This window comes from Loxodonta africana, chromosome 15 (assembly GCF_030014295.1).
Source record: "Loxodonta africana isolate mLoxAfr1 chromosome 15, mLoxAfr1.hap2, whole genome shotgun sequence".
Classification (NCBI taxonomy): domain Eukaryota; kingdom Metazoa; phylum Chordata; class Mammalia; order Proboscidea; family Elephantidae; genus Loxodonta; species Loxodonta africana.
Genome location: NC_087356.1, coordinates 17,591,565 through 17,611,959, shown reverse-complemented (window position 1 = coordinate 17,611,959; position 20,395 = coordinate 17,591,565). Strand labels below are relative to the sequence as shown.

The following is a 20,395-nucleotide window of genomic DNA, read 5'->3' as shown; positions in this document are numbered from 1 at the left end:
TACTTTGTTTTCAAGCTTCTAGTTAGTTCCAAACATTTGAATCATTTGTTTTCTTCTTTTGTAGCCTATACAGAGTGAAGAGATGGTAATGACAGCGAGGAAGCCAACAGGAAGGAACACGTGCTTTCTTCCTTTTCCAACCTTCTAGTCTCCCTCAAGTATCTTTTATTGGCAGATTCTTAACAAAGAGCAGCTGGCAAAGGAGAAATGTGCTTTGCAGAGTCCCAGTCTCAGCATCACAAACACAGTACAGAAGTATTTGGAGCTGAGAGACAATAACTTAATACTGGTACATATTCATACTTTCTTTATATAAAAATTTTATTCTATAATGAAATTTGTTCTCGTTTTTAACTAATAGCAGTTCTAAAAGGTACTTTTCACTTACATGCTTTTTCCTTTAGTGCCTATAAAATAAAGGAATATAATCACACCAGTAATTTAAAATAACAAAGCCAACCTACAAGTACTTGAGCATCCACGAAAAGCAAAACCAAAAAAGAAAAAAAAAAACCCAAACCCACTGCCGTCCAGTCAATTCCAACTCACAGAGACCCTATATAGGATAGAGCAGAACTGGCCCATAGGGTTTCCAAGGGGCATCTGGGGAATTTGAACTGTTGACTTTTGGTTAGCAGCTATAGCTCTTAACCACTATGCCACCAGGGTTTCCATAAAGAGCATGTAAGGGGATTTATCATATTGAGTACCTATTATATACAGACTCAGGAGCCATGGTGGTACAAACCTATCAGCCACTCTGCAAGAGAAACATGTGACAGTCTGCTTCCATGAAGATTTACAGCCTTGGAAACTCTATGGGGCAGTTCTACTCTGTCCTATATGGTTGCTGAGTTGGAATCAACTGGATGGTAATGGGTTTGGATTTTTTATTTTATATATGCAGAGACTGTGTTAAGTACAAAGACGAAAAGACAGATGTCTCCTGTCCTCATGGATTTAAAAAAAAAAAAAAAGACCACAGATTGAAAACATTCTATTAACACCTAGAATAAATTTCTATGGCATTTACTGGTCATGAAATATAAATGATTATAAATCTGCAATAGAAGAATACCTCAAGAGTAGACTCTTATTTTCCCTTCTATCATAAAAAAATGATTGTTATAATTTCATTCAATTGCATAAAACTGTTAACAAGTATTATCCACAACCTATTTAATAACCAGTGTTAAAATCAAATTATTTACAAAGCACAAACCTTAAGATTTAAAAAATATGTGTTTAACTGCCTAACGCAGACTACGTTTAAAAATATATTCTGAAGTAAATAGGTTCACTATCCCAAGATGGCCTTTACTGTTGTATTTAAAAAAAAAAACAAAAACAGGGATTTATGCTTTACCTTGTAACATTTTTCATCTTCACTAGTTTAAAAAGAAAACAAACAAACAAACTCCTTAGTCAAGCTGGGACACATGCAATTTTGTTTTCTGAATTGAAAATATTAGGTAGAAATTAGAGTCTGAGTCATTTTCCTTTGAATATATATTTTTATTTAGAATGCAGCACTAACACCATGATGACAAACCGTCACAAATTTGTACCAAGAAGCACATAACCCTTAAAATGTGTTGTTTTTCACACATAATTTAAGTATATAGCATTATTATTATTTGGTACTAGAGTCAAAGACGACATTTAGATTCCTCAGCTTTTGGGTGTTTAATAACATCAAAATGATTGTCCAGTCAGGCAGAGGAAAGATATTCAAAAGCATTTTCTTTTTCTTCTGTTAGTTCCTTTGCAGTAAGATCCATCTTCTCACGTGAGAAATCATTAATAGTGAGACCCTCAACAATCTTCCAGGTCTTATTCTGTTTAAAAATAATTACAAACAAGAGATTGACAATTAAGCTAGAGCTGATCTTCCCGCAGGCTACAACCTGATTTGAACTTAAATCTAGAGGTATGTATGTTTCGAAGCCTGATCCTGAAGAAGCAAATCAAAATTCAGATCTTAATTAACTTAATGGATAATTCTGATAAAACCTCAACACGTAATTTAAAACCCATTGAATCTAGGAAAAACCACTAAATGAAGCTTTAGTGAGTGAGTATAAAAAACTATTGACTCTAGGACAGCTGTACTAAAGAGCAGCGAAGTTAAAGGTGTTGCTTCATTCAGAAGTGAGAGACTATCCTGCAGGTATCTGGTTTTAGAGGCATAACATACTGTGCCTAATGGAAGAGTTGAATCTTGCTTCACATAATTTCAAAGCTGAGAAACAACCATGTCTGATTTAGTTAAGAAACAACTTTCTAGGCTACCAGACTTAAGAAAAATACACAACTACGTTTCCAAAGAAGAGGAATGACCCCGAAATCCTTTACCTCGATGACAACCGGGAACGAGTAGAGCAGATCATCGGGAACACCATAGGGGTTGCCATCGGAGATTACACCCATGGACACAAACTCTCCCTGAAAACAACCACATTTTACATTCTCATGGTACGTAAGGATTAGCTTAAGCAACTCCTGGCTCATGAACTAACGAAATTAAACTGGATGACACTTTCTTACATGCGTATCTTCATTACTGCGTAAGGAACCATGGCCAGGCACTTTTATGACAGGGGAACTTTCACTGATATTATCTCATTCCACTTTCAACCCATGTGCGAAGCAGGCAGGAGAAACATAAGCCTCATTTTATAAGTGAGGAAGCTGTGGCCCAACAGAGGTTTTAAGAAGGAAAAAAATTACCCCTATCATGTGCCAGGTACCTGCCACACAAAATCTCATTTAACCCCATAATGCTGTGAGGTGGGAGTCCTGTAACAGATGAGGAAGCAGCTCAGAAACATTAAGTAACTTTCCCAAGGTTCTCAGCTAGTAGGCAGCCAGGTTGGGATGTGAACCTAACCTATCTGACAGGTTAGGATAAAAAGGACAAAAACAAAAGAATGGCCCATGCAAATCACTGAGCCCTCACCTCTGGGGTGCCAAACCAGATGTCTCTGATGTGGTCGCCAATGGCTTTCGCAGCAGACATTGCGCTGGACAGTTTTCGTGCCTTGATGACAGCAGCGCCACGCTGCTGCACGGTCTGGGGTGGGGCGGGTAGAGACAGAGTGTTACTGGATTGTGACAGCAGGATTTTCATTCGTTCCAAGCTGATCCTGGGGGAAAACGCTATGACCACAGCTTAACATGTCCCCTCGAAAATCATGCAATGACCCAACGTCAGCCTTGCTAACCTATTTCAGTTATACTCATCTTGAACACAGAAGACGACTAACCCCCACAAAAAGCTTACCACACTTCATACAAAGAACTGGATCTCTGTGTAAAGATAATCGATGGTTAGAGAGTACTCTAGTTTTGTTCCATTTCGACAATCACTGTTGACTGCCACACATCAGATCGGATCAGACTGATTACAACTGGCTTACTAGGACCCAAAGAGGAACCACGCGGCCATCAGGGCAACAGTGAAAGCAGGGGACATTCAGGTCAGCAAAGCGGGGGGTCTCTACAGAATTCTTTTCACTTGGCTGTTAAGAGGGTTCAACAGATTTTTCTTACTGTGATGAATTCTCCCTTGAGCCAGCTGTCATCTTTCAGAGCTTCGTACACACCAACTTCCTTTCCTTGAAATTTCACCTTGGCATGGCTGACATCTGGATACTGAGTAGAGGAATGGTTTCCCCAGATGATGACATTCTTTACGTCTTTAGCAGTCACACCAAGTTTAAGCACAATCTAGTCAAATTAAAACAGGTACATTATGAGACAGATGTTTTTATTTCCAGTTGTGACATGTTTACCCTTAACTAAAGATAAAAAGCTTTTGAAACTTCAAGAGAACACAAGAATTATGTATAAAAATGTAACTTGTGCTGCCTGGTAGTTTCCTAAAACAGCTTAATAATGTAAGCAAACTGTGAACATGAAAAACAGGATAGACTATGTAAGTAGAATGTTTAAAAGTAGAGATCTTCTTATAGGTTGTGATTAATGTATCAGTACAGTAAGTTTGTACTATTGACTCGACGGCAGTGGGTACAGTAAGTTTATCAACTATAAAACATCAACCAAGAGGTTAATATTCCTTTAATTTGTAACTATGACCTTTGTTTTGTTGTTAATGCTAGGAGATGTCTCCTTAGCACTGCTGAGCAATCAGTTTTCCTTCTCCAGATTTGGTGACTCTGTTTACTTCGATGGTTGAGGAAGGTAATGCTATGCTTAAGTGAAATTTGTATTATATGTTATGTTGTTGCTGTGTGCTGTTGAGTCGATTCCAACTCACAGCAACCCTACAGGACAGAGTAAAACTGCCCCATAGGGTTTCCTAGGCTGTAATCTTTACAGAAGCAGACTGCTAATCTTTCTCCTGCAGAGCAGCCGGTGAGTATGAACCATTGAGCTTTCAGTTAGCAGCCAAGCGTTTAACCACTGCACCACCATATACAAATGACTAATTTTCAAATAATCTTAAATAGGAAATATTGGAGTTGGAAGGGACTTAGGTTACCAAAGTATGACTAACCTCATTTTATAGATTAGGAAACTGAAGAAAAGTGGCTAAATATACGTAACACTAAAATTATAATACCCCCCAAAAAAACAAACCTGTTGATGTTCAATCAATTTCAACTCATAGCGACCCTATAGGACAGAGTAGAGCTGCCCAATAGGGTTTCCAAAGAGTGACTGGTGGACTTGAACTACCAACCTTTTTGTCAGAAGCCGTAGTTTGCCATAGCTCTTAACCACTGTGCCACCACAGCTCTAAAATCTGTGCTTATGGAAATACCTTGTGGGAGGGGAGGGCATGGTTGGCAAACAAACGTAGAAGGCACGTACCCTTTGCATAAAAATATGGTGTATCTGTTTTGCATTTTAACACAAATAATTCATCTTCTACATTTGTTTGCCAATCATGTGCGTGTTATTTGCATAAAAATACGGTAAGTCTCTAGCTGATGGTTCAGAAAGCACTTTAGGGTCTTGAAATGCTTTGTAGTCCCATAAATATCAACTATATTATGCAGTAGAGTAGCCACATAAAGTGTTAGAAAGTTACGTCTTAAAGGATTTAAATAGCATCAGCTTGCTTATTCTATTTGGGTGGCAAGGTAATGTGAAGAAGAGAAATTATGATTAGTTGTACATATAATTTGTTGGAATTAGGTAGCAGAATTTATTGTGAACCAAAAGGGAATGTAGAAGAAAAAAAAAAAAGTTGATGTGTTAGGGTGAGATTATGGGTGAATTTTCTTTCCTTTATATCACAATAAGAATGGAAGAAAAAAAAAATAGGTTGTGCCAGAGTCTAAAGCTTTTGCACACATAAATTAAAGCAACATTATATACCAAAGTCCTATTTGAGCACTGACCATGTAACAAAGGGTAGGACTAATCCCAAATTGGAAACAACCTAAATGTCCTCCAACAGGTAAATGGGTAAACAAACTGTGATACACTCATGCAATGGAATACTACCCAGCAATAAAAAGGAATAAACTACCAATACATGCAACGACTTGGATAGATGCTAAGGTATCATGTGGAGTGAAAAAGGCCAATCTCAGAAGGTTACATACTGTGTGATTTCATTTTTTTAACATTCTCAACATGACAAAGTTATAGAGATGTCATAAATGGTTGCCAAGGGTTAGGGAGAAGAGGAAGGGTATGACTATAAGGGGACAGTATGAAGGAGCTCTCTGGTGGGTGATGGAACAGTTCTGAATCTTGACTTTAACGTTGCTTATGGGTCACTATGAGTCAGAATTGACTTGATGGCAATGGGTCGCTTGCTGTATAGGACTCTACATATGTGATTAAATATCACAGAATCATTCACAAAGATGTACAAAAAAGTAAGTGAATACAAAACAGCTGAAATCTGAATTAGTGTGTAGTTTAGTCAAAACTCTTGGTTTTGATAATAATGCTCTACAGTTACATGAGATGTCAGCATTTGGGGGAAACTGAGTGGTGGGTACATGAGACCTCTCTGTACTATTTCTGCAACTTTTTTCAGTCTATAATTATCCTAATAAAAAGTAAAAAAACAAAAACAACAGCCAACCAAAGGAAAAGATGAAAACATCCATTACCTAAATGTCTGCAATGACTTGACTCATCTACATACTAATTTATTCAGACAAGTAAAGCAAATTGTCTTTAACTATAACCCTTAAACTAAGCTGAGACTCATTTCTTAAATCCTGAAATAGTTGTTGTCGTTAGGTGTCATGGAGTTGGTTCCAAATCATAGTGACTCTATGTACAATAGAATGAAACGCTGCCTGGTCCTGGGCCATCCTCATAATCATTATGCTCGAGCCCATCGTTGCAGCCACTGTGTCAATCCATCTTATTTTATTGAGAATCTTCCTCTTTTTCACCGACCCTCTACTTTACCAAGTATAATGCCCTTCTCCAGGGACTGGTCTCTCCTGAAAACATGACTAAAGTATGTGAGCTGAAGTCTTGCCATTCTTGCTTCTAAGGAGCATCCTGGCTGTACTCCTTCCAAGACAGATTTGTTTGTTCTTTTGGCAGTCCATGGTATATTCAATGTTCTTCACCAACACCATAATTCAAAGGCATCAATTCTTCAGTATTTCTTATTCATTGTTCAGCCTTCACATGCAAGTCTTAGCACAGTAAATGCTAAATCCTTCATCCAAAGCCCATGATAAAAAAAATTAGCAGTAAAAATAATTAAGATAGAACATGAGTAGCTAATAATGCTACATGGATATACATGTTTGAGCTTTTAAAATTTAATATATGAGATAGAGGAAATAGGCACAAATATGGATCTCTTCTAGTTGGTTGGCCAGGTAACTGTTATTCAAATTTCTTGGCATAGACAAGTGGGTGCTTCCAGAGTTGTATCCCTTTGCTGAAACATCCCAACGAGTAATACAGCAATTCCTGCAGCCCTGTTTTTCGCCAATGTCTTCAGTACAGCTTGGACTTCTTCCTTCAGTACCATCGGTTCTTGATCATATGCCACCTCCTGAAATGGCTGAATGTCAACCAGTTCTTTTTGGTAGTGACTCTGTGTATTCTTTCCATCTTCTTTTGATGCTTCCTGCATCATTCAGTATTCTGCCCATGGAATCCTTCAACATTGCAACTCGAGGGTTGAATTTTTTCTTCAGTTCTTTCAGCTTGAGAAATGCTGACCGTTGTTCTTTCCTTTTGGTTTTCTATCTCCAGGTCTTTGCACGTGTCATTATAATACTTTACTTTGTCTTCTCGAGCTGCTGTTTCAAATCTTCCGTTCAGCTCTTTTACTTCATCATTTCTTCTGTTTGCTTTAGCTACTCGAGGTTCAAGAGCAAGTTTCAGCATCTCTTCTGACACCCATTTTGGTCTTTTCTTTCTTTCCTGATCTCTTGCTTTCTTCATATATGATGTCCTTGACGTCATTCCACAACTTGTCTGGTCTTCGGTCATTAGTGTTCAACACATCGAATCTATTCTTGAGATGGTCTTTAAATTCAGGTGGGATATACTCAAGGTCATACTTTAGCTCTGGTGGGCTTGTTCTCATTTTCTTCAGTTTCAACTTGAACCTGCATATGTGTAATTGATGGTCTGTTCTGCAGTTGGCCCCTTTCCTTGTTCTGACTGATGATATTGAGCTTTTCCTTCATCTCTTTCCACAGGTGTAGATCTGATTCCTGTGTATTCCATCGGGTGAGGTCCATGTGTATAGTCGCTGTTTACGTTGTTGAAAAGAGGTATTTGCAATGAAGAAGTCACTGGTCCTGCAAAATTCTATCATTCAATCTCTCGTGTCATTTCTATCACAAAGGCTGTATTTTCCAACTACCAATTCTTCTCGGTTTCCAACTTTCCCATTCCAAATCACCAGTAATTACCAATGCATCCTGGTTGCATGTTCCATCAATTTCAGATTGCAGAACTTGGTAAAAATCTTCAATTTTTTCATCTTTGGCCTAGTGGTTGGTACGTAAATTTGAGCAGTGGTCGTATTAACTGGTCTTCCTTGTAGGCCTATGGATATCATCCTATCGCCGACAGCACTGTACTTCAGCATAGATCTTAAAATGTTCTTTTGACAATGAATGTGGCGCCATTCCTCTTCAATTTGTCATTCCCAGCACAGTAGACCATATGATTGATTCAAAATGGCCGATACTGGTCCATTTTAGTGCACTAATGCCTGGGATATCAATCTTTATGCATTCCACTTCATCTTTGATGATTTACAATTTTCCTAGATTCATACTTTGTACATTCCACATTCCTATTATTTATGGATGTTTGCAGCCGTTTGTTCTCATTTTGAGTTATGCCGCATCAGCAAATGAAGGTCCTGAAAGCTAGACTCCACATCATTAAGGTCGACTCTACTTTGAGGAGGCAGCTCTTCCCCAGTCATATTTTGAGTGCCTTCCAACCTGAGGGGCTCACGTTCCAGCACTATATCAGACAATGTTCTGCTGTTATTCATAAGGTTTTTTTTTTCAGCAGTAGACTGCCAGGTCCTTCTTCCTAGTCTTCCTAGTCTGTCTTGGTCTGGAAGCTTAGCTGAAACCCATCCATCATAGGTGACCTTGCTGGTATTTGGATACTGGTGGCATAGCTTCCAGTATCATAGTAACACACAAGCCACCACACATTACGACAAACTGACAGACGCATGTGGGAATAGTTAGATGATTAAAAATTTGTTTGTTTTTGATATTTTAAATCATTTCTGATCTAATCTCTGCTTTATCTAGAGTGCTACAAATATTAGAACTATTAACTACACTATCAGTCTCCACAAATTAGTCAATGGTTGGTTCCTGGGGTACCCAGCTATGGATCTACTTAGCCTTTAGGGTTCAGTGATATGCTATCCAACGAGTACTATCTTCTGGGTGTGCCATGACCTGAAAGGAGGTGGGACGAACTACCCTAACTTATACTTAGCTAGCATTACAGAGAAAAAGGAAATTCATACCTTGGGCAAGTAACTGAAGGTACATATCACAAATAATTCAGAACCTACGCCTCCCGATGTCCCCTCCAACTGCTCCAAAGTGCTGTGATGGCAAATTTCCTCTGGGCCTCTCCCCTCCACAGGCTTCCATGGCTCCTCTTTCTTCCTTTGTCTCTGTTGCCCTCCCTGTGTTGTTCCTTCAATCTCTTGAGTTAATCCAATTCTGTCTGGACAGCAAAGGCCAAGTACTTTGCACCCAGGAGATACCGTTTCTAAATACTATTCCTCTCAGAACTTATCTAAATTAACATGTGTACCCTGCGTAACAGCTCCTTACTCCTTTAGCCACTTTCATGTCTGTCATATAAAACTGATACCTGATGCTGCCGAGTCGATTCCAACTCATGGCACCCTATGTGACAGAGTAGAACTGTCCCATATAGTTTCCAAGGAGCGGCTGGTGGATTTGAACTGCTGACCTTTTGGTCAGCAGCCAAATGCTTAACCACAGTACCACCAGCGCTCCCTGTCTCTCATACACAACCCCAAAAAACCAAACCCATTGCTGTTGAGTTGATTCTGACCCATAGTGACCCTATAGATCTGTTAAATGGTTTCTGACTAAATCTTCTCCAGCTCTGGTAATTTTCTTCCCCGTGACATCTGCTAACTGGTTTCATTGCCAAATTACCTTGTCAGCAGACATTAATGCAACTTTGGGTTGCAAACATACAGGAGGGTCCCGTAGGTGATAAAAAGTCACTAGGGAGCTATGTCCTCTGAATGCCAAAACAAATTATGTCAGCCTAGTACCATTCACGGAAGAAAAATTAATCTTCGGGTGTATTTTTCTCACTGGATCAATATCTACAGCTGGAAGAAACTGCTTCTTTAAAAATTTTCTAGAAGGTCTGACACTGTCAGGTTGACATGTAGAAAACAGCCTCACCCAAGGGCCAATGAATAACAAAGAATACATGTCAGCTGCAGCGGTCAAAGTCTGCTTTCTTCCTGGTCACAGTCTGCTTTCTTCCTTCTTTCCTCATTCAGACTACCCCCTGCTCCCCACCCCCACCAAGGAAAAGTGTTCCAGACACTGGGATAAAACATCATTTAGTAGCACCTCTGGAGGCATACGTTGCCAGTGCTTGCCTCCACTAAGGCCTTAGGTAAAACAGTAAAGAAGGAAGTTTGCTTTTTTGCCATTTTATTTCTTAGGCTCTTTCTCCATGTAGGAGCTAAATATGTTACCCTCTGACAATCCACAGTCTATAACTACGCCGCCTTATACTGTCATCCTTTCCTTTATGGCTGTCCCACAGGACCCAAATCCCCTGCCGCTGGTTATACACGCTCCTATTCCTCTCCAGCCATCCTGGGACATAAGAAAAAACCAACCCTCCTCCCCAAAATCCAGCCCACAATCTAAAGCCTCTGAGGGAACATTTTGCCTTTTTAACTTGTTACCTAATGACCCTCTAATTAACTGGAATGTTCAGGGAGATATTTCTGAGCTTCAGCTCTTATCAACTCTAGGCTCTACCCCTCTTAATAATAATAAAACCTAGCGGTAACAATAGTAGGTAACATTTATTGAGTTTTACTGTGTGACAGGTACCATGCTAAGGGCTTAACATGGATCACGCCTAATTGAATCCTTATAATTATGCTTTGAGGTAGAAACAATTAATCTCTTTTATAGTTTGAACTAATATACCTTCTACAAGGTCACAGAGCCAGTAAGTGAACTCAGACCACTTGAACCAAGAATGCACACCGTGAAGTCAGGTCTAGGTGGCCCCATCATTTCTAGCCACATGTTTCTGAGCAGGTCCCCTGATCTCACTGAGCCTCAGGTTTCCTACCTGTGAAACAGGGATAATAATACCTACCTCATATAGTTACTATACAAATTAAATAAAAAAATCGCCACGTAAAGCACTGGGCTTACAGTGGAAGCTTAAAAAAAAGCCAGCTGCTGTGGAGATGACTCCAATTTACGGCAACCCCACGTGTGTCACAGTAGAACTGTGCTCCACAGGGTTTTCAATGGCTGATTTTTCCAAAGTAGCTCTCCAGGCCTTTCTTCTGAGGAGCATCTGGGTGAACTCGAACCTCCAACCTTTGGGTTAGCAGCTGAGCATGTTAACCGTTTGCACCACCTAGGGTCTGTTAGTAGAATCTTAGCAAATGTAAATTCTTTTCTCCTTCACTGGGCACTCCAAAGCTGATATATGATCAATTCCCACTTAAGGAAGTAGTAGTTTTTTACACAAGTCTCACATCACCTTCCGGTAAAAATACAATTTTCTTGAAACTAAAGAAAGTCTATTCTTTCTCAGAAAAAGGACTACCCTCACAGACTTACCAGTGATGACCCTGGATGAGGGGACATGGGCAGAAAAGCACCAAGGAAAAGGAATGAAGTATGGCTGAGTCCTGCAATGTTCTTGTGACTTCCAAGGGTACCAGGATCACTGGGAGTTTGAGAAAGCCTAGGTAACTTGCTTGATTGAGTGGCATGGCCTCTGAGTTTTTTAAAAGCTGATTTTAATCGTCAATTTTTCTTACCCCTTCGAGCCTTAGATAAATATGCCCTCGTCAACATAACTGACTTTTTGGTATATTTATCTAAGGCTCCAAGGGTTAAGAAAAAATGACAACAATTAAAATTTAGTTCCTAAATACCAAAAAGCAGAAAATCTTATGGAAACAATATTATATTAAAAAGGCATGAAGGGGAAGATGGCGGACTAGGCAGACGCTACCTCGGATCCCTCTTACAACAAAGACTTGGAAAAACAAGTGAATCGATCACATACATAACAATCTACGAACCCTGAACAACAAACACAGATCTAGACACGGAGAACGAACTAATACGGGGAAGCAGCGATTGTTTCCAGAGCCTGGAGCCAGTGTGCCAGTCAGGTACGGCACAAGCACAGAGAGCTGCTCCACCCCCTTGAACTAACCCCGGGAGGGGGACCAGCCGGTTCCACGGGTGGCGTGGGACGCAGCCGGTAGGAGAAGTCCCCGGGAGGCAGTGACTGGTCTTGGAGCAGAAAGAGCAGTGTCCGAGCCGGGGAACCGTCCTGCAGGGATTTGGACTGGACGCAGGTACGGCATAAACACGGAGAGTTGCTCCACCCCCCTGAACTAACCCCGGGAAGGGGCCCAGCCGGGTCGCGCGGGCGGCGTGGGATGTAGCCGGTAGGAGAAGTCCCCGGGAGGCAGCGACTGGTATTGGAGCGGGGAGAACAGCGTCCCAGCCGGGACACTCGGTCACGGCACAAGCACGGGGAGCTGCTCCACCCATCTGAACTAACCCCGGGAGGAGGCCCAACTGGTTCTCGGGGGCGGCACGGCTACGTGGCTGGAGGGACGAGAGGTCCCCGGGAGGCAGCGACTGATTTTGGAGTCGAGAGTGCACCGTCCCAGTAGGGAAACCTTGACGCTGGGCGTGGGGCTGGAAGCGGAGGATCTGACCCTGACTCCAGCGGCCCAGACCCCCCGGGGGCAATCTCCACACAGCCAGCACACATAGGCGAGGCGCCCGCGGGAATCTCAGATATAATAGTCATTACAAGCAAGACAAGCAACTCTGGCTATATTCTGAGGTGCTACTCTCCTATCTCTCTGTTCCCTCCCCCACCCTCCCCAGGCGGCTTCATTAACATCTGAATAGCCTGAGCCAGAGGGAGAAATCTGATAGGGATCTGACTGCATTTTTTTTAGCGGATTTTCTGGAAAAACTAGTTTCCCAGTGATGGCTCGGAGACAACAATCCATATCAAACCACTTAAAGAAGCAGACCATGACAGCTTCTACAACCCCCCAAACAAAAGAATCAAAATCTTCCCCAAATGAAGATACAATCTTGGAATTATCAGATACAGAATATAAAAAACTAATTTACAGAATGCTTAATGATATCACAAATGAAATTAGGATAACTGCAGAAAAAGCCAAGGAACACACTGATAAAACTGTTGAAGAACTCAAAAAGATTATTCAAGAACATAGTGGAAAAATTAATAAGTTGCAAGAATCCATAGAGAGACAACATGTAGAAATCCAAAAGATTAACAATCAAATAACAGAATTAGACAACGCACTAGGAAGTCAAAGGAGCAGACTTGAGCAATTAGAATGCAGACTGGGACATCTGGAGGACCAGGGAATTAACACCAACATAGCTGAAAAAAAATCAGATAAAAGAATTAAAAAAAATGAAGAAACCCTAAGAATTATGTGGGACTCTATCAAGAAGGATAACCTGCGGGTGATTGGAGTCCCAGAACAGGGAGGGGGGACAGAAAACACAGAGCAAATAGTTGAAGAACTCCTGACACAAAACTTCCCTGACATCATGAAAGACGAAAGGATATCTATCCAAGATGCTCATCGAACCCCATTTAAGACTGATCCAAAAAGAAAAACACCAAGACATATTATCATCAAACTCACCAAAACCAAAGATAAACAGAAAATTTTAAAAGCAGCCAGGGAGAAAAGAAAGGTTTCCTTCAAGGGAGAATCAATAAGAATATGTTCTGACTACTCAGCAGAAACCATGCAGGCAAGAAGGGAATGGGACGACATATACAGAACACTGAAGGAGAAAAACTGCCAGCCAAGGATCATATATCCAGCAAAACTCTCTCTGAAATATGAAGGCGAAATTAAGATATTTACAGACAAACACAAGTTTAGAGAATTTGCAAAAACCAAACCAAAGCTACAAGAAATACTAAACGATATTGTTTGGTCAGAGAACCAATAATATCAGATACCAGCACAACACAAGGTCACAAAACAGAACGTCCTGATATCAACTCAAATAGGGAAATCACAAAAACAAAAAAATTAAGATTAATTAAAAAAAAATAAATACACATAACAGGGAATCATGGAAGTCAATAGGTAAAAGATCACAATAATCAAAAAGAGGGACTAAATACAGGAGGCATTGAACTGCCATATGGAGAGTGATACAAGGTGATATAGAACAATACAAGTTAGGTTTTTACTTAGAAAAATAGGGGTAAATAATAAGGTAACCACAAAAAGGTATAACAACTCTATAACTCAAGATAAAAGCCAAGAAAAACGTAACGACTCAACTAACATAAAGTCAAGCACTATGAAAATGAGGATCTCACAATTTACTAAGAAAAACGCCTCAGCACAAAAAAGTATGTGGAAAAATGAAATTGTCAACAACACACATAAAAAGGCATCAAAATGACAGCACTAAAAACTTATTTATCTATAATTACCCTGAATGTAAACGGACTAAATGCACCAATAAAGAGACAGAGAGTCACAGACTGGATAAAGAAACACGATCCATCTATATGCTGCCTACAAGAGACACACCTTAGACTTAGAGACACAAACAAACTAAAACTCAAAGGATGGAAAAAAGTATATCAAGCAAACAATAAGCAAAAAAGAAGAGGAGTAGCAATATTAATTTCTGACAAAATAGACTTTAGACTTAAATCCACCACAAAGGATAAAGAAGGACACTATATAATGATAAAAGGGACAATTGATCAGGAAGACATAACGATATTAAATATTTACACACCCAATGACAGGGCTGCAAGATACATAAATCAAATTTTAACAGAATTGAAAAGCGAGATAGATACCTCCACAATTATAGTAGGAGACTTCAACACACCACTTTCGGAGAAGGACAGGACATCCAGTAAGAAGCTCAACAGAGACACGGAAGATCTAATTACAACAATCAACCAACTAGACCTCATTGACTTATACAGAACTCTCCACCCAACTGCTGCAAAATATACTTTTTTTTCTAGCGCACATGGAACATTCTCTAGAATAGACCACATATTAGGTCATAAAACAAACCTTTGCAGAGTCCAAAACATCGAAATATTACAAAGCATCTTCTCAGACCACAAGGCAATAAAACTAGAGATCAATAACAGAAAAACTAGGGAAAAGAAATCAAATACTTGGAAAATGAACAATACCCTCCTGAAAAAAGACTGGGTTATAGAAGACATCAAGGAGGGAATAAGGAAATTCTTAGAAAGCAACGAGAATGAAAATACTTCCTATCAAAACCTCTGGGACACAGCAAAAGCAGTGCTCAGAGGCCAATTTATATCAATAAATGCACACATACAAAAAGAAGAAAGAGCCAAAATCAGAGAACTGTCCCTACAACTTGAACAAATAGAAACTGAGCAACAAAAGAATCCATCAGGCACGAGAAGAAAACAAATAATAAAAATTAGAGCTGAACTAAATGAATTAGAGAACAGAAAAACAATTAAAGAATTAATAAAGCCAAAAGCTGGTTCTTTGAAAAAATTAACAAAATTGATAAACCACTGGCTAGACTGACTAAAGAAATACAGGAAAGGAAACAAATAACCCGAATAAGAAATGAGAAGGACCACATCACAACAGAACCAAATGAAATTAAAAGAATCATTTCAGATTATTATGAAAAATTGTACTCTTAACAAATTTGAAAACCTAGAAGAAATGGATGAATTCCTAGAAACACACTACCTACCTAAACTAACACATTCAGAAGTAGAACAACTAAATAGACCCATAACAAAAAAAGAGATTGAAACGGTAATCAAAAAACTCCCAACAAAAAAAAGCCCTGGCCCGGACGGCTTCACTGCAGAGTTCTACCAAACTTTCAGAGAAGAGTTAACACCACTACTACTAAAGGTATTCCAAAGGATAGAAAATGACGGAATACTACCCAACTCATTCTATGAAGCCACCATCTCCCTGATACCAAAACCAGATAAAGACATTACAAAAAAAGAAAATTATAGACCTATATCCCTGATGAACATTGATGCAAAAATCCTCAACAAAATTCTAGCCAATAGAATCCAACAACACATCAAAAAAATAATTCACCCTGATCAAGTGGGATTTATACCAGGTATGCAAGGCTGGTTTAATATCAGAAAAACCATTAATGTAATCCATCACATAAATAAAACAAAAGACAAAAACCACATGATCTTATCAATTGATGCAGAAAAGGCATTTGACAAAGTCCAACACCCATTCATGATAAAAACTCTTACCAAAATAGGAATTGAAGGTAAATTCCTCAACATAATAAAGGGCATCTATGCAAAGCCAACAGCCAACATCACTCTAAATGGAGAGAACCTGAAAGCGTTTCCCTTGAGAACGGGAACCAGACAAGGATGCCCTCTATCACCACTCTTATTCAACATCGTGCTAGAAGTCCTAGCCAGGGCAATTAGGCTAGACAAAGAAATAAAAGGTATCCGGATTGGCAAGGAAGAAGTAAAGTTATCACTATTTGCAGATGACATGATTATATACACAGAAAACCCTAAGGAATCCTCCAGAAAACTACTGAAACTAATAGAAGAGTTTGGCAGAGTCTCAGGTTATAAAATAAACATACAAAAATCACTTGGATTCCTCTACATCAACAAAAAGAACACCGAAGAGGAAATAACCAAATCAATACCATTCACAGTAGCCCCCAAGAAGATAAAGATACTTAGGAATAAATCTTACCAAGGATGTAAAAGACCTATACAAAGAAAACTACAAAGCTCTACTACAAGAAATTCAAAAGGACATACTTAAGTGGAAAAACATACCCTGCTCATGGATAGGAAGACTTAACATAGTAAAAATGTCTATTCTACCAAAAGCCATCTATACATTTAATGCACTTCCGATGCAAATTCCAATGTCATATTTTAAGGGGATAGAGAAACAAATCACCAATTTCATATGGAAGGGAAAGAAGCCCCGGATAAGCAAAGCACTACTGAAAAAGAAGAAGAAAGTGGGAGGCCTCACCTTACCTGACTTCAGAACCTACTATACAGCCACAGTAGTGAAAACAGCCTGGTATTGGTACAACAACAGACACATAGACCAATGGAACAGAATTGAGAACCCAGACATAGATCCATCCACGTATGAGCAGCTGATATTTGACAAAGGACCAGTGTCAATTAACTGGGGAAAAGATAGCCTTTTTAACAAATGGTGCTGGCATAACTGGATATCCATTTGCAAAAAAATGAAACAGGACCCATACCTCACACCATGCACAAAAACTAACTCCAAGTGGATCAAAGACCTAAACATAAAGACTAAAACGATAAAGATCATGGAGGAAAAAATTGGGACAACCCTAGGAGCCCTAATACAAGGTATAAACAGAATACAAAACATTACCAAAAATGATGAAGAGAAACCCGATAACTGGGAGCTCCTAAAAATCAAACACCTGTGCTCATCTAAAGACTTCTCCAAAAGAGTAAAAAGACCACCTACAGACTGGGAAAGAATTTCCAGCTATGACATCTCCGACCAGCGCCTGATCTCTAAAATCTACATGATTCTGTCAAAACTCAACCACAAAAAGACAAACAACCCAATCAAGAAGTGGGCAAAGGATATGAACACACATTTCACTAAAGAAGATATTCAGGCAGCCAACAGATACATGAGAAAATGCTCTCGATCATTAGCCGTTAGAGAAATGCAAATTAAAACTACGATGAGATTCCATCTCACACCAGCAAGGCCGGCATTAATCCAAAAAACACAAAATAATAAATGTTGGAGAGGCTGCGGAGAGATTGGAACTCTCATACACTGCTGGTGGGAATGTAAAATGGTACAACCACTTTGGAAATCCATCTGGTGTTATCTTAAACAGTTAGAAATAGAACTACCATACAACCCAGAAATCCCACTCCTAGGAATATACCCTAGAGATACAAGAGCCTTCATACAAACAGATATATGCACACCCATGTTTACTGCAGCTCTGTTTACAATAGCAAAAAGTTGGAAGCAACCAAGGTGTCCATCTACGGATGAATGGGTAAATAAATTATGGTATATTCACACAATGGAATACTACGCATCGATAAAGAACAGTGACGAATCTCTGAAACATTTCATAACGTGGAGGAACCTGGAAGGCATTATGCTGAGCGAAATGAGTCAGAGGCAAAAGGACAAATATTGTATAAGACCACTATTATAAGATCCTGAGAAATAGTAAACCTGAGAAGAACACATACTTTTGTGGTTACGAGGGGGGGAGGGAGGAAGGGTGGGAGAGGGTTTTTTATTGATTAATCAGTAGATAAGAACTGCTTTAGGTGAAGGGAAAGACAACACTCAATACATGGAAGGTCAGCTCAATTGGACTGGACCAAAAGCAAAGAAGTTTCCGGGATAAAATGAATGCTTCAAAGCTCAGCGGAGCAAGTGTGGGGGTTTGCGGCGACTTCTAAGTCAATTGGCAAAATAATTCTATTATGAAATCATTCTGCATCCCACTTTGAAATGTGGCGTCTGGGGTCTTAAATGCTAACAAGCGGCCATCTAAGATGCAGCAATTGGTCTCAACCCACCTGGAGCAAAGGAAAATGAAGAACACCAAGGCCGCACGACAACTAAGAGCCCAAGAGACAGAAAGGGCCACATGAACCAGAGACCTACATCATTCTGAGACCAGAAGAACTAGTTGGTGCCCGGCCACAATTGATGACTGCCCTGACAGGGAGCACAGCAGAGGACCCCTGAGGGAGCAGGAGATCAGTGGGATACAGACCCCAAATTCTCATAAAAAGACCAAACTTAATGGTCTGACTGAGACTGGAGGAATCCCGGCGGCCATGCTCCCCAGACCTTCAGTTGACACAGGACAGGAACCATCCCCGAAGACAACTCATCAGAAATGAAAGGGACTGGTTAGCGGGTGGGAGAGAGACACTGATGAAGAGTGAGCTAATGGTATCAGGTGGACACTCGAGATTGTGTTGGCAACTCTTGTCTAGAGAGGGGATGGGAGGATAGAGAGAGAGGGAAGCCGGCAAAATTGTCAAGAAAGGAGAGACTGAAAGGGCTGACTCAAGAGGGGGAGAGCAAGTGGGAGTAGGGAGCGAGATGTATGTAAACTTATATGTGACAGACTGATTGGATTTGTAAACGTTCACTTGAAGCTTAATAAAAGTTATTAAAAAAAAAAAAAAGGCATAAAAATTAAAAATGTGAATTTGACTGCTTAGCTGCAGGGAAAATGGAGACAGAACCACACAAACACCCAAAGCTCAAATCTTTGTTTTTATAATCTCCTATAGGGTTTTTTTGGGTATATATTTGTCAAAAGTAAATTAAATTATGAACCACCATGTAAACTGTCTACATTGGTAACTAATTTTAGCCACTATAGCAAGGGGACATTAAGCAACTGCATTTAATTACACAGCAGTCCTCCCTTATCCACAGTTTTAGCTACCTGTGATTGAACATGGTTTGAAAATATTAAATGGAAAATTCCAGAAACAATTCCTAAATTTCAAATTGTGTGCCGTTCTGAGTAGTGTGATGAAATCTCACACCACCCTGCTCGGGACTAAATCATCCTTTTGTCCAGTGTATCCACGTTGTATGCTACCCACCCGTTAGTCACTCAGCGCAGTCTCGGTTATCAGATCATCACAGTATAGCAGTGCTTGTGTTCAAGTAACCCTTTTCTTACTTAATAATGGCCAAAGCTCAAAAGTTAATGATGCTGGCAATTTGGATATGCCAAAGAGAAGCCATAAAGTACTTCCTTTAAGTGAAAAGGTGAAAGTTCTAGACTTAATAAGGGAAGAAAACAAATTATATGTTGAGGTTGCTAAGATCCATCACAAATCTTCTATCTGGGAAATTGTGAGAAAGGAAGAAGAAATTCCTGCTGGTTCTGCCGTCGCATCTCATATTACAAAAGTTACACTCCCAGTGTGTGATAAATGCTTAATTAAAATGGCAAGGCATTGAATTTGTGGGTGGAAGACATAAACAGAAAACATGTTCCGACTGATGGCAATGTGTTGTGCCAGAAAAAATTCAGCCTATACGAAGACTTCAGCAATGGGTCCCCTGAAATGAGTGACACCAAGCCATTTACTGCAAGTAAGGGATGGTTACAGTGCCCATGTCATTCATCTGACTTCATCTCATCAGGTAGGCATTTGTATCCTCACAAGAAGGGTGAGTACAGTACAGTAAGGTATTTGAGAGACACCACATTCGCATAAAACTTTGATTACTTTATACTGTTATAATTATTATATTTTTAGTTACTGTTATTTATCTCTTCCGTGGTTTCAGGCATCCACTGCAGGTCTTGGAACATACCCCACAGATAAGGGGGACTACTTACTGTATTTAGCAATCGAAATATGGCTGAAAATAAAATGACGTAGGAAGTCCAGCCTCTGGTCCTTAAGAGAACAGATTTAAGGATTTCCTAACAAACTGTAATAGCTTTTCTACTAAAGAAACCACCCCAACACAAAGAAAGCACAAACTAGACTCAGCTACTTTAAAAGTGAGAGAAAAGGCTTTAAAGTTCAACATTCATAAGACTGAAAA

The 20,395-nt window shown here is 39.7% G+C and overlaps 1 protein-coding gene across 1 annotated transcript in view; it reads right to left on the bottom strand.

Annotated features, from left to right (window-relative positions):
* Window positions 1-1,472: 1,472 nt before the first annotated feature.
* The window catches only part of MDH1 (malate dehydrogenase 1), a 32,149-nt gene continuing 13,226 nt past the window's right edge, over window positions 1,473-20,395 (bottom strand). The window contains exons 6-9 of the mRNA XM_003413632.4: window positions 3,553-3,729; window positions 2,960-3,073; window positions 2,356-2,445; window positions 1,473-1,838 (exon numbers count right to left, since the gene is read on the bottom strand). Coding sequence (XP_003413680.1) covers window positions 1,713-1,838; window positions 2,356-2,445; window positions 2,960-3,073; window positions 3,553-3,729 — 507 coding nt within the window. The 3' untranslated portion in view covers window positions 1,473-1,712. The remainder of the gene's footprint in view (window positions 1,839-2,355; window positions 2,446-2,959; window positions 3,074-3,552; window positions 3,730-20,395) is intronic.